Source organism: Chrysemys picta, chromosome 5, assembly GCF_011386835.1.
Source record: "Chrysemys picta bellii isolate R12L10 chromosome 5, ASM1138683v2, whole genome shotgun sequence".
Lineage (NCBI taxonomy): Eukaryota > Metazoa > Chordata > Testudines > Emydidae > Chrysemys > Chrysemys picta.
Window position 1 is genome coordinate 28,489,785 of NC_088795.1, and position 15,474 is coordinate 28,505,258.

General features: G+C 40.5%; 1 protein-coding gene across 2 annotated transcripts in view; it reads right to left on the reverse strand.

Moving 5' to 3' along the window:
• Positions 1–15,191, reverse strand: part of EIF4E (eukaryotic translation initiation factor 4E) — a 41,310-nt gene extending 26,119 nt beyond the window's left edge. Inside the window, exons 1-2 of one of the 2 annotated variants that reach the window (XM_005278484.5) lie at positions 14,945–15,191; positions 1,298–1,404 (exon numbers count right to left, since the gene is read on the reverse strand). In XM_005278484.5, coding sequence (XP_005278541.1) covers positions 1,298–1,404; positions 14,945–14,962 — 125 coding nt within the window. In that variant the 5' untranslated portion in view covers positions 14,963–15,191. Of the gene's footprint in view, positions 1–1,297; positions 1,405–14,468; positions 14,623–14,944 lie in introns of those variants that run through there. The other variant, XM_024099951.3, reaches the window with a different exon arrangement.
• Between the last annotated feature and the right edge of the window lie 283 nt (positions 15,192–15,474).

The window sequence follows — 15,474 nt, forward strand, 5'->3', positions numbered from 1 at the left end:
GCGGCAATCAGCTGGCTTGCGGAGTTTAGGAGGGAGGGGAGAAGGAGCGAGGATGCAGTGTGGGAAGTAAAGGGGGGGAGAGAAGAGGCAAGTCAAGGATGGCGGCTTGGGGGAAGGGGGGAAGTGGGCAGGCTGAGGGTTGAGCCCCATCCCCGCCCCGGTGCTTGCAGAGTAGGGGAAGCTGCAGCTGCTGCGCAATGTGCTTCTCCTAGCCTACAGCACCTTCAGCCTCCTTGCCTGCCTCATCTCCAGTGCCAGTGGGCTGTGCCTGTGTAGGGTAAGGCAGGGGCACCTCCCAACTATAGTGCTGTACTGTATGTACAGTATGTTTGTAAACACACAGCACGTGCACATTATTCCCCCACACACATAGTATTAAATTGCTTGTTTAAAAAGTATGTAATGCCTTTTGGCTGGCAAAAAAAATTTCCCCCAGGAACCCCCCCCCCCCCCGCTTTACATTAATTCTTATGGGGAAATTGGATTAGCTTAACATCATTTCACTTAAAGTCGCATTTGTCAGGAACATAACTACAACGTTAAGTGAGGAGCTACACATTTTTCTTAGAATTTTGCACCATTGCATTGCCATTTGTAATAGCAAAGTGGAAACACTAACACAAACTGGCCAGTAGAGTTTTACCAACTTGTTGTCCAACCCTGATGAAAACAGTTCCTCAGTTGGTCTACCACTACTGCTTCCATCAGTGTAGTACAACCATGAAAACTAAGAAAAATACATGAAAGATGAGGGTGTATAACTCCCTAATATCATCTAGGGCTAACATCCCATGTGATGCCCAGATCCGTAGCACTTCGTTGCTGGGATCGAATAGTACACTATGGTTTCTATCTAAGTAGATTTCTGGACCCTGCTTGGTAGGGGCTCAATTTTTGATATCAGCCACTTTCGGATGTCTGATACATGTGAAGCTCTACCTGCCCCTGACTGATAGAAGAAAGAACTTTGCCTCTCCCCACCATCTTCAGAGCCTCCTGGCTGCAATAAGAAAATATACAGATGGAAGAGATCTCAGCTACTCTATCACTATTATTAATACAAACAAAAGGTTTCAATTACAATAGAAGATGAACTCAGAACCAGTACAATTGGGTTTTTATTTCTTCATGAGGTCACTGAAAAAACTGGTTAGAATAGGCTGAAAGTTTATGAAGTGAAAAAATGAAGCTTTTCTCTGTAAAACAATAATTTGACAAAATAGCAACTATGAGAATTTTGAGGTGGCATATTTACCTGTAGAATCACAAAGCCTGGTGACAGAACAACATGGCTCACCTGTTTTGTAGTGGATGCTTAATGTACTGTTCAGGGCTGGCAACCTCCTGAGTTGGTGCTGTTTCAGTTTTCTCTTCTTCTGAAGTCTGAGGATTGGGAGTGGTTTCCTGTATAAAGAAAAGCAAAATTATTGACGTGTGTCTTCAACTGTATTCTGCAAACACTTAGCTACCACCCTCTTAAGTTTACTTCAGAGAATTAGCTTCCCCTACCTCTTCTCTGATTAGCAGTTCAGGATCACAGCATAAAAACACATATGGCCTTGCAAGTATCTGTGATCACCTATGCAACATGCTCGTAAATGCTAGCAGGTCACAAGATATCGGACCACGAAAATTCATGTAATTTTGCTTGTTGTTGGGTTTCCCCCAGCTCCACTTTGATTTCAATGTGGTTTATACAGCTTATTTTACCAAGTACCAGAAGGCACAAAAGCCTGCTTGCGATCTTTAAGAATTGGGAGTTCCAGGAATGAGCTCTGTGCACTTTAGTTTTAGAACCATTAGCAGACAACACTGATTTCCATAATCAGTGCTTCCTGAGGAGGCAGCCATTGAATGTCAGAATTGCAAGGAGGAAGATGATAATTAGAATGATTTGATATTAAGGTCTGGAATCTAATGAACTATCCCTGGAAAGTAGAGATTGCCAGCCTTTCAATGCATTTGCATAACTTGTTTCTAGCCCTAAGGGTTTGAGAGATACTTGACTCCAAAACTACTGCAGCCAAGACTAAACACTACAAGTACTGAACTTCAAACAGGGTAATTTCCAATGCCTGTACTCCCAACGTAAGCAAGTATGAGCTGAAATATGTGCCCTAAATGGCAGTGTAGTGTTAACTAAAAGTAATTCTCAGATATGAAGTTTACCTTTCCCAATGAGTTTAAGTTACCCATTAGCACCTGCTACTACAATACACCTTGATTCAAAATATCATCCTACACTTGCTTTAGAGAAAGTGCTACAGACCTCAAATATACACAGAATTTATTACATTTAAAACAGAATATGGAGAAAACATGAGTAGAGAAGAAAGAATTCAGGATGTGTGTTGCTCTTCAAGCTTATCATTTAATTCTACAATTTCAAACATGACATTGTGGCTATTAAAGTCATTCCCTCAGAACTTTAGAAAGCATAATAAAACATTTCCAGCAGCTACTGCCATCTCTCCATCCCACTCCAATTTGCAATCCTTGCTGTAACATTCAAGAGACAGGGGATGAAAGACAGCTCATTCTACATTTAGGGCAAACAAAGCTGTGTACAGCTGATTCTGCACAATAACCAGCACTTAGTTACACCCCCCCCACAAAACAAAACCTACCCAAATGTAAAAATATTCTAGACACTCCTAAATCCAGTGTCACAAAAAAGGATTTAAAAACTAGGGAAAATTTTAGACTTTGCGGTCTTGATCAAAGAGAAGTCGTGCAGAAGTAGATTAAGTTCAGCCATGACAAGTCAAAAGGACTTCAGCACCTGAAGTGGGAGTTACGCACTACCAAGATCCCTGCTAAGTGTAACCCTGAAGGCACCTATAATCCCTAGGTGCCTAAACTTTCACTGTAAAAGTCCCCTATGACCCTAAATTTCTGCCTTTGGGTATGTACACAATGCATAAGTCCCAGTACAATCCCCCAAAGCATGTGAAAGTAGGTGTTCCATTCCACTGCCAACTTGTCTGTGGGGACAGACCACCATATGCGTTCTCAAAGCACACTTTACACAAAACAGCTGGAGGGTGGAGGAGGCGGCAGTAGCCTCCATTATAACCTTTAGCCCAGTGGTTAGGGTACTTACTCAGGATGAGACACACATTGGTTCAATCCCTCCACCCCACCTGAAGGGAAGTGATTTGAACATGGATTTCCCACCTCTCAAAGTTATTCATAGCCCTGCAGCTTCTGAGCTACTGGAAAACTGAGGAGAAGTGGAGTGGACCTGAAGAGATAACATGAAGATGAAGTGGCAGCATTTTGTGATGTTTAAAGTAGTATGAGATTATATTAGTACCATATCTTATCTAGAATGCTCTTCAAACAACAACATGGATTACACAGAAAAACATTGTTGAGGCACTGATATTTAGGACTTCACTGCTAATTCAAATACAATACAGACAGATAGCACAGCCTCCTGCCTTAATTGCAGAAATATTTTACTAAGAAATTATTAATATACTAGTAGACTTCACTACAATATCCGAAAGTAGTATTCTATTTTAGATTCTGTTGCCAGATCTGGTTCACATGACAATTTCTTTTAAAAAAGGGGCACTCCATTAAATCATGTCAAAATTCAAGTGTTAGTAGTTTCAGGAACTGCACCCTGCTACCTCCCATCTCCCCCCCGTTAGCCTCCTGATCATTTTGTAGTTGACCAATCACATTTAAATATTTTTTAAATTGAACTCTCCCTCCTGAAGCCATGTGAAAGACACCCCCCCCAGAGTGAAAGAAAAAAAAATCAATGAAATGGCCAACACACAAATGCTGTCAAATACACAAAGTAAACAAGCTTAAAAAAATAAATGTCCTCTCATAATCTGATATAGTCTTAGGTTTTATACTTTAGCAACAAAATCTTTTCTATCATCTAGAACTGGGGGTTGGAGGAGGTATTCATATTTTGAAATAATGCTGGCTTTTGTTCACAGTACTTCACTGCTGTTTTATTAAACACAAATAGATTATGACCACACAGAATTCTGCAAACACTAATGAAGTCTTCAGCAAGACTGTTTTAATACTTAGTGTACGAATGGGAAGTTTTGAAAATTGCTGTTTTTCCTGTAGCTATTTCTATTGAGCAGCCTACTCAGAGCCACTAAGTAATCAGCTCTTTAAATACTAAAGAACAACAGCTAAGAATTTTTTTTTTAAATCCACTAGACTAGTCACCTACTTTTCTAGTTGTCCAGTGCAACCTAGGCTAGAAGGATGAATACAAGACTAACTAGGAATGGAATAGGAAAGTGATAACAAGTGCAAGTTTTAAATAGTTTTAGAAAAATATATTAGGTATACATGTGCTAGAAATCTTCTACTTGCTTGTTGTATTTATGGATACCACATGCATGGACCAAAACTGAATAGAAAACATCCCACTCCGCCCCACAGCCCATCAAATTACATACTTCGAGTTAGAGCAATTCTGATACCAAGTAACTTACGTGAACATTTTAAAAAGTTAATTTTCAAGATGTCATTCACAAATGTCCTAATGACTCACTCACTTCAAAGGCCCTGCAATAGCCAACTATGATCCTTGTGTCACAGGATGACATGAATCCCTCCAAAACTAATCAAGTTATGAGATAGTTATGCAATACAAGACATGCCATCAGGTCTAAGCACTGCTGTGTATGCTATCACTTGCAAAAGTTCATCTATTCCATGACACTGGAGTTTTCTGCTTCAAAACAGAGTTAAGGATAAGTTTCAGGTACACAGAAGTTTAACTTTCAACTAGAGCAGTTTATGCTCAGGACAAATGCTATCAAGTTGAGCAAAACAGAGTGAGCTACTCTGGGGTAAAACAAAATTTTAGTTTTTGCTTGTTAATGCTACTTGTTACAGTTTCTTTTGATCTTTCACATTCCACCCTTTGCTCAGACCATCAGATCAAATGTTTACACAGTGAAACATTTCTCATTATCAAATATGCAGTGTATTAAAACAAGTTAGTAAAAGTTGCTTAAAGCTTTCAGATGGATTGTTAAAGCCAGTTATTGATTAGCATAAACTCTTATAACCCCCATACTGCTAGTGCCCTAAAATATTTTATTAGTAAAATTACCATTAGCAGTAGTAGTTTTTAAAATACCATATTTAAAATGAGATTTTCTAAACATTTTACTGTTATCAATTACTAAATGCATTTCTCAAACCTGTATTTGTTTTAGGATGAGCAAGTGGGTACAAGCTTACTTTTAAAGATCTGCCTTCTCTAGTTTTGTTAGTTTTTTTCCACAGATATACAAATAGGGTAGCATAGTAAATCCAAACCTGGTTACCTGCTAAATTGGAAGCCTTTGTAGGGTCAACCCTGTTCCTCTTATATGCATTGTAGCAGATAGCTCAATGTACTCACTACATATACACCTCTACCCCAATACAACGCGACCCAATATAACACTAATTTGAATACAACGCGGTAAAACAGTGCTCGGGGTGGGGTGGGGGGGCGGGACTGTGCACTCCAGCGGATCAAAGCAAGTTCGATATAACACGGTTTCACCTATAACGCCATAAGATTTTTTGGCTCCCCAAGACAGCGTTATATCGGGGAAAAGGTGCATTACAGTTTCTGAACAGACAATCAGATATAGCGACATCTCCTGGAAAACTTGGCAAAACGATCCCATTCACAGTTTTGAAAAGATATCAAGTACATATACATGGTAACAGGATTCTGTATCTTGGGAATTTCTTCTGCATCTACTACTCTTCTTAGTACAGATGTCACAAAGATTCGCAGGGACCACACTCTGGCAATTAAGAACGCCATAGCAGGAGAGAGAAATCCACTGGATATATTCAACTGTAACTTTTATCCCAAAAGGTCATAATTACAATCCCTATTACACATCTCTGGGAATAAACAGGTGGTCTAGGAATTTCCCAAATTAAGTGGATTTTCTAGTTAAGTGTACAGCATCTGATTAAACCAGGCTTTGTCTACTGGATTCAATCATCTTCATCGGGGCTGCTACCATCACTTGCAAAACCTACAGCTACGTGCCCACACAGCCCTCTGACCCAGAGAACAGCTGCTGAGTAGCTTCCAATGTAATGACACGCATATTAGAACATAGACATCAGCAGAAGCTTTTACCGTAACAAAATGGGAAGACAAACAACCAGATTAGTAAGATAGTTTGTAAGAGTCACAATTGCCAACTCCCAAAAAGTACAGTTAAAAACTACTTAGCTCAAAAAAATATATATATAACTCTCTCAATATAAATAATTCACTTAAACCCATGCACAGCAAAAGGCGCTATGCAGAGGTTAAAAGAACCAAGATTCAACTACGTATTCATTGGATTGGAACAGATGTCAGTACTAGATTTTTAAGTATAGGTGAGGCCTGACTAACCAGACAATGCAACATATTTAAGTTTCCATTTTAATTACTTCTTGGGGCCGTCTTCCTGGAAAAAAACAAAACAAAGCAAAACACCAAGACTGGCAGACAAGAAATACAACCAATATTTTAGGCTGTCATGTTCACAGTGTTAGAATCCTTTAAAATGAAAGGATCAGAACTTTCAGAAATGGAATTATTCTATTTTAAAGCTAGCTGTTCACTAGAATTGCTGGTTCTGATCCAATTATATTATATGACCATTCAGCAACTTTCCGTAGCTATTCGTTTGGACACTAAAACTTGAACTAATACCATCAGAGGCAAAATCTTATTAAAATGTTTAAATTAATTGGATAGTCTAGTAGTTTAACCGTGATACGCTGGGAAAAAAAAATCAAGAAAAGTTGTGCAATTAATCAAGCTCTAGGAAGAAAAGAGGAAGTGACTTGAAGCTACTGAACTATGTGTACAAGGGAATGGCTATCCTAACCGTATACATTTTCTTAAACCAAAGATCTTAGGAAAGCGACTAGCAGTAACAACAGGAATATGACATTACCTGAAGCCCAAGTGAGATGTTACAAGGTTATGTAGCAAGGAAGCGCATAAACAGAAAGAAGGCTTTTAGTATACCTTCCAGGAATAAATAAAGCGTCTAAATGAAGATTAACACATTTTCCTCAAGAAGTTAAGAAACCAACTATTGTTGGCTTCCATCCAGCAACAGTTATAATCCCTTTTTAAAAAAAGCTGTTATGTCTACCTGAAAGTGAGCAGCACTTTTTCCCATGCTGAAGTTGCAATCTTCATAGGGCTAAAAGAGGCAAGTTACAAAGTATTTAGAATTGTTTTAAAGTTAATACCTTTGTGGATGTTTCTAGTTGCACAAAGTGGTTGCCCTGTGATACCAAACTTCCTGCTTACACGAGACGTGCCAGCATGTGATGTGCTGGTGCCTTTAATACTGGAACATGGAATCTGCATATGGGGATAAGGCAAGTTTCTTCAATAGTCAATATGTAAGAGGGTTCCAAATGACCTTGTTGACTAGTAACAAGATCGCCACTGGTGTTTGCTGGACGTCTCATGAGTTGGAGGACCAGGACTACGGAGGGCTTCACTTTAGATATTATAGATTCAAGCCACTGCCAACATAATGGTATTTCGTGTCGTGAACTTCTGATGAGTTTCCAAATGGATGTAAATTCAATAATTTGATTAAATTATTAAAGCTAGCAATTAAACAATTAGATAATGTAACATTCCAACCAATGCCCAAAAATTTCATCCATGTGTTAAATCTCTTCTTTGTTGACTCACTAATCTAAAGTTACCAAGACCAGTTACAACATTAAACTTAAAGTAAAAAGCAAGGCTCTTGAAACAGGAATTTTCAAATTGATTCTAATCATGAACATATATCATATTTCAAAATTGAGCCAACATTATAATCAGAAAATGTAGGACCCCAAGGAAGAGAGTACTATAGTTAAAGCACAGGATAGTCTGTGTCACCCAGTTCATTCACGCTACATCTAAGCCGCATAATTATCTGTTTAATTCAAGTAAGGTCAGGAAAATAAAACATCTCTAATTATCACGAGGCTGAAATATTTAAATAGAACTGATAAATGAAAGTTGATGCTACATTTTCACCACATGAAAATGAAGTCAGCACACAGTTTATTAACTAACATCATAATGTTATTAGTTTAAAGTTAAAAACAAAAACTAGCTCTGATTTATACATAAAAGATGTGATACAAAAAGTTTTTTTAAAATTTTAACATTTGAACAAATCTACCTCCTGTGCCTCAGTATGTATAGTGCAAAATTATACAATTTAAAATCTAAGACTGCAGCCATTTGTAAGTGCCTTGGAATCACGACTATTTAACAGCTTTTAAACACTGCAAGACCTAAGAAACTTTATCAAGTGTGCAGAGACCATATGGAACTTCAAGTTCTTACCAAGTTTCTTCAAAGGTAGAAACTCAAACTTAAAAACAAATAGTCCTATGCACTAGGATGTGACAAGAGATGAATAAAGCACATTTTGGATTTCTAAAACAATAACTTCTGTATTAATATGTTTAAAAAGTTGAAAGTTTCAAGAAATGAAAAAACTATTTAGAAGATTTTCCTTTCCAAGAGAGAAAATTATTCAGGGATAAAAAGAGGTTTTTGTTTAAATGTGTAAGTAGAAAACCTTAAAATAGCTAGGGCATGAAAGTAAGATGGTTTCTCTCTCACAATGTAATCCTCTCTACAAACACTTAAATTTCTTACAATTTTCACTACATCTCTCCTAGAACTTATGACGTTTACAGAGATCTTCATGAGCTCTGCAGAAGTTCCTATTTTTTTAAATCTAATAACTTCAAAGTTTTGCACTCAATGTTTACAATAGCACTTACATAACATGTAAAGTGCTGTTAAAACCCAACACTAAATAGGTGGTCCTATGCACTGCTTCTCACTGAGGATTAATAGATATTTGAAGTTTTAGACCACGCTGTCCGGGACACCCTTTTACAAAACTCTTTAGAGGACTTAACATTAAAAACATCTCAATTCTTTCCAAGGTTCTATAACTAACTCAAATCACTTGGGTGATTATCTAAAATGGACCAGAACTTTTCCTCTGGTCTAAAAGAGAAGTATGACATAGGTAAGTTTCTGACTAAACTTTTTCAGAAAGTTAGCGTGGATTTTTTTTTTTTTAAGTGAGCTTATGATGGAAACTATAACATGGTTCAAAAAAGAACTAGGTAAGTTCATGGAGGATAGGTCCATCAAAGGCTATTCACCAGGATGGACAGGGATGATATCCCTAGCCTCTGTTTGCCAGAAGCTGCGAATGGGCGACAAGGGATGGATCACATGAGGATTACCTATTCTGTTCATTCCCTCTGGGACACCTGGCATTGGCCACTGTTGGAAGACAGGATTCTGGGCTAGATGGACCTTTGGTCTGACCCAATATGGTCGTTCTTATGTTCTTAAACTCCTTTACAACTATAGCATCTCTCCATTATTAAACAATTGCACTTGAGACTGATCCCCAGTTGGGAAATACCAGCAATATATTTAAGCAAAATATAATGAACAAAACTGCTTAATTCAGTGGCTCTCAACCTTTCCACACTACTATACCCATTTCAGGTGTCTGATTTGTCTTGCATACCCCCAAGTTCCACTTCACTTAAAAACTACCTGCTTACAAAAATCAGATGTTAAAAAAAGTGTCACAGCAGACTATTACTGAAAAATTGCTTACCTCTAATTTTTACCATATAATTATAAAATAAATCAACTGGAAGATAAATATTGTACTTACATTTCAGGGTATAGTATATAGAACAAAGTCATTGCCTGTATGAAATTTTACTATGTACTGACTTTGCTAGTGAATTTTATCTAGGCAAATATCTAGATGAGTTGATGTACCCCTAGAAAATCTGTGTTTACCCCGGTTGAGAACCACTGGCCTAATTCATCACACTATGGCTTAATACTGTGGGACTCTCCCAGTAGCGGATACAATGACACTAGAAATTCCTAGTCAGAGAGAGATTAAGGCCAATTTCTGCCCTAAAGCAGTTCAGGTTTAAGAACAAAAGTCAAAGCTTCTTTTGCCGTTTAAATTTCTTTTCCATAGAATAAAAGGAGTGTCAAAATTACAAAAAAGCTTTAAATGTATCCTTAAATTAGAAGCTGCTTTGATATCAGCATACACACTAGCAACCTCCAAGCCATAATTCAGCTGCATATTTTTTAATTTAAATAAATCATTACAAGGTCTGCCATTTCCATTAGAAAGGGCCAAGATCCTACAGACTAGTATTTAATTATGCACAGAATCAGAAGTGTAGGGCTGGAAGGAACCTCAAAAAGTCATCAAGTCCACCCCACTGAGCTGAAGTAGGACAAAATAAATTTAAACCATCCCTAGGAGATATTTGTCCAACCTGTTTTTAAAAACCTCCAATGACAGGGATTCCCCCACCTCTCTTGGGACCCTTACCAAAGCTGACTCCTAGCATGCCACTAGCCAACTTAAAAACGGCAGAACAGATAGGAAAGTTTCAGCTAAGACACAGAGTTTCAGCTCAAGATAGGATCTTTTGAATGGGGAATTAGTTAGCTATACAAATGCAACTGTTAAGAAAATACATATATTTAAGAGCACTGAATAAGAACAAAATGATAAAAGCAAAATCCCACACTGAAACCTGCTTGCAATTTGGGAGATGGAAGAGTACAAGGTTACATAGTTATCTTCTTACGTTATTTATCCAAACCATTCATAGGTTTAGCATGGCAGAATTTTATTTTTAAAGTTATTTTCTGTAGGCTGCTGTTGAAACCCCTGAAATGTTGCCAAAGCATTAACATTGGGACGTTCTTTTTCTTTAGTGTTTTGTACAAACAGTCCTTTTCTTATTAAAAAGAAGAACATTCAGATTCAGTGAGTGTCCGCAGAGCCGAATGTCCATGACCACATTATAATGTATTCCAGGCGACTAAAAGTGCCACTGGGTTATTACTGATCTGACGTAGCCAGGTTAACTACAGATGACCATGTGGCTGCCAGCAGTCCATGGCCAGGCAAGGTCAGCAGGGATCATTAAGTCGGATCTTCAGGATTTGATGTGTGTGGACTTAGTCTCCGAGGCAGGCCATATGACCACAAAGAGCCAGCCAGAGGTGACCAAGGACGACTTCAATCCTCTTGGAAGTCAAATTCTCAATAATACATCCCCTATTACTGATTTAAAAAAAAAAAAAAAAAAAACTCTCTTATGCCCAACAGTAGCTGCTGGCAATGCATATGAAGTGCCTTCAGCCACCTGATGTCCTATTTAAGCAATACCCATGCTTCGGATCCATATAAGATGATCAAAAGTACATAGGTTTGATAAATTGTATCCATAAGAAAAATATGGATCTAACAGTAAGTTCCAAAACAAGACTACATTTTCTTGAGGTGCTTGAGGGACATACCAAAACAGTATTTCTACATTTCACGAGATGCAATATATTGCCCTTGTTTGATATTTAAGTTATCGCTAAATTCAATGGATTTTGGAGCAAGAAGAGCAAGGTAAATGAGAAATCGCCCATATCAGTATGAAACGAAGTACATGTGCTAGGGTTTGAATCTTTAGTACAACTCTGACTATGAACTTACAATGCCTGTAAAATGAATACAAATTCATATATGTTGACTAACCCTAAAATAAAATGTACAAGTGCACAACTCTAAAGTAAATATACTCAGTTCCATTACAAAATGTAGCTTGCACAGATGCATGCAGCTTTGAAATTATCTTTACAGTTAGCAAGAAAGGCATTTTAAGCATTGTATTAAGTTCTTTAAATATTTTCAGAGAAATCTATGTCATCCGAGTATTTATGTTTTAATGTCTACTAGAACTGGCTGATAATTTTCAAACAAGAAGAGGCCTAAATTAAAGTTGTGTGGAAAAACTTGCTTTTTAACGCCCTTGTTTTCTTCTTTTTCTTCCCTTTTCAATAGCAAACATGGCAGGTGGAAGAGATCCTTACTGAAAAGTGATTTTCTGGAAGTTTGAAAATTTATAAACAAAAATGTTTTGGAAATTAGTTGTTTCAACACTAACATTACAGATGTTATTTCGTAGAATTATACTTGCATTGGTAACAGATGTTTTCACTGAATAAGCTTTAATGTTTTGCATTGTACCTCAAATGCTTTCAACCTGAAGAAAGGTGCCCACAGATTTTTTTATGAAACCAAATAGCAACAATTGCTTTAGCTTTGATTTGATTTTCCTTTCACACCCTTTCCCTCTATAGGGCATCACCCTTCCCACCTCACAAGACCTTCCCTGTCTCAACTGCAGAAGACACTCAGAGGAAAGTAAGGTGGTACTGCAAGATCCATAATATGCTTCTGAGTTACACTGGAAAGGGAGATACAGGAACTACAGAAAAATGAAGGATTTATATGCCTGTGGTCCCAGATTTTGAAACGCCGATGCCAGAAGTGCCTTCTATCTGCTCAACAAGCAGTTTTCCCTCTTTTTTAACTGTACAACAGTAAATAGTATTTTAATTCTGTACAAATAGCCAAGTATCACCCTAGAAAGTCAAGGTGGGTAAAGTAATATCTTTTAGGGGCCAACTTGTGTTGGTGAGACAAGCTTACACGAAGCTTATGCGGGCACAGACCTGAAGAAGAGCTTGAAAGCTTCTCTCTCACCAACAGAAGTTGGTCCAATAAAAGGTATTATCTCATCCACTTGTCTCCAATATCCTTGCACCAACACAGCTACAACACAACTACATACAAGTGTCACCCTAGTCATTTTATAAACTTTATTTATTATGTACAGAAATATGCTGGCCAGGCTTAGCAAACAGAAAAAAATTGAGGACAGGCAGGAGACTTATGAGGAGGCATGGAACCTTTAAATTTTAAATTACCTTCAAGTTCAGTTGTAACCAAGAGTGGTTACCATTTGATAGCTATTTGGTTCCTTCAGGAAAGCATGCTTTTAGTATCAGTTCAGTCACTAGCCAACAGCTGCCCACATCACAGCAATTAGTGATCTAGGTGGCCCTCACAAAAAAGTGAATGAACATGGAGACACTGATCCTCTCACCCTAGAAATGGTTGCTCCCAAACTCAAGTCAGGAAGAAACTGTGTGAACAACAAGGGGAAACTGACGCTGTTGCTGCTTAGTCTGTTCCTGTTCTTTGGATAAGTCAATGACATCATTTACTAGGGCTGTTAGACACTGTTTAAAAACATCAAATTCACTCATCTTTCGCTTATATTTTAAGTAATTTGGGTCTTTGCAGAGAGCCATTAATTGGAAATGGATGTCTATAATGTTTTCAGCTACATTTACTTCACCATAAAACAGTAAGAAAACTTCAGCGAATTGTTGTACGCAGTAGTATTTCTGTTTCTCTATGAAAATCAGTTTATTTACAATTAGGTCAAATGAGACAAACTGATTGTTGTACTTTAAAACATTTATTTGATTTTTAAGAGATAATAGGTAAGTTTAGCAACTTTCAAATTATATTTTCAATACTTAATAGAATAAATCTCAAAAAAAAAAACCCCAAGACTTATTTACCTCTTCCCCACCACCTTTTCCAGACCCCAATACCCAATCTTGCAGATGACCATCCCCTGAGATACATCAGCATGTATATCAAAGAAGGCATCACATGAATCATGGAGAATGGCTGGAGGTGGCACACAGAAATAAAGAAAAGGCAGGCTGAAAGAATATCTAAGAAATAATATTCCGTAAAGTTCTGCTACTTAAAATTGAAACAAGGACATCAAAAATATGTAGTAAATATGTGCAAAGCCACAGGATGTCGCAAGAGTCGTGAATTTACCCCAGTAATGTGGCAACAGCTTGGTAAGTGAAACGTACGTGCCAGGGTTTGCTTGGGATGCTTCAAACCCGAAAGGGAACAGTGATCACTTTACAAGAGTAACTTCAACGCGGCGGATGGCTCAGCACTCTATCCCTACCCGACATTTGAATGTAGGCTGCCATGCTGTCAATCCAGGACTAAACTGCCCAGATGTCAGAGCAGTTTGGTAGAGACAGAGAAATCGATAGAGGAAGTAGGGAGCCTGTTAGTCCTGCACCCCAGTGGCCAGGAAATGTATTTCCTACCTGGCCGCACCAGGGTGGTCAGCAATACGGACATTTCACCAAACAGTACCTCCCCCACCGCCGCCAGCGGCTAGTCCGGCCGGCCACAGTCATGGTGGCACTAGACTCTTCTGTGGGTCACATTCCTGCGCCGCGGCCCTCCGGCCCTCCCTCGACTACGAGAGCGCAGACCGGGAGAGGGTCGCCAAGGTCACTCGCAAGGGGCGCGCCAGAAGCTCCCGGTCCTGTCCGGGCGCATCACGACCCCGCCGGGAGACAGGAAGGTTGGCTCCCAGCGGGCTGCGGCGGCCAAGCGCGCGCGCACGGGGGTCTCTCCGTTTCCCCTGTGTCAGTCGGGGCGGAAGCACACGTGGGAGACGCGCCGGGGCTCCCCCGCACGCACCGTGCAGCTGCTGGCACAATAGGAACCGCAGGCACCCGGTGTCTGGCCCCAGCACAGCAGCTCCTCCGCCCCAAGCCCAGGCCGCGTGCGCCCCCTCTTCATCACGCGCCGGCTTCCCCCTCTTCCCTCCCACCTCACGCACGCGCAGCCCCTCGCGTCCGTTCCCCCCTCCCCCCCCCCCCCCCCCCCCACTTTCCAGGCCTCACGCCGGGCGGGCCCCAGGTGGTGACGGCACAATCCCCACCACGCGCCTAACTCACGGGCTCGGAATCCACCCATCCCCTCCCCCATCCAGGCCGGCTCGTCCCCCTCCACGCGCGTGCGCTACTCAAAGCTTTGCCGATCCACTCTCACCCCATCCCGCCCCAGCGGGGATCACCCCTCTCCGCCACCCCTGGGGGAGCACTTCCTCCTTCCCCACCGTCTCCTTCTCTGCCCGGGATCAGGGCGCGAGGGAGAGGGAATGAAACACTCACCGGTTCCACAGTCGCCATCTTAGATCGATCTGATCGCACACAAGCGCTGCGGGGAGGGGAGGGGGCGGATAAAAAATCAGATTCAAACCCGATTGGCTACCAGCGGGTCACGTGAGGCTCACGGCCGTTTGAAGGGTCTCGGCGCCTGCGCAAGGCGGCGAAAGGTGAGAGAGCGGTGCCTTCTGGGAACTGTAGTCGCTGGGGTGGGGGATGAGAGTGGAGGAGGCCGGTGCCCCTCCCCCTCCCTGCCTTCCTCTCACAGGAGAGAGACAGTCACGTGGGGGAAGGGAAGGGACCCCTCGCGGCCAGACACAGGCACTGCAGGAGCTTGGACGCCTCCTCTGTCTGAATCCCTGTTAGGCACTGCGGTGCTGTCTGGCCTGACACTGCCCCCTGTCAGGGGGATGTCTGCACTCACAATGCGTGATGCAAGCCGCCCCCCTGCACGACAGGCACCCTCAGTCAAGGGGAGACTGAGACTCCCTTCTCAATGGGCACTTGGTCTGTCTGTCTTACACACACAGTCTGTC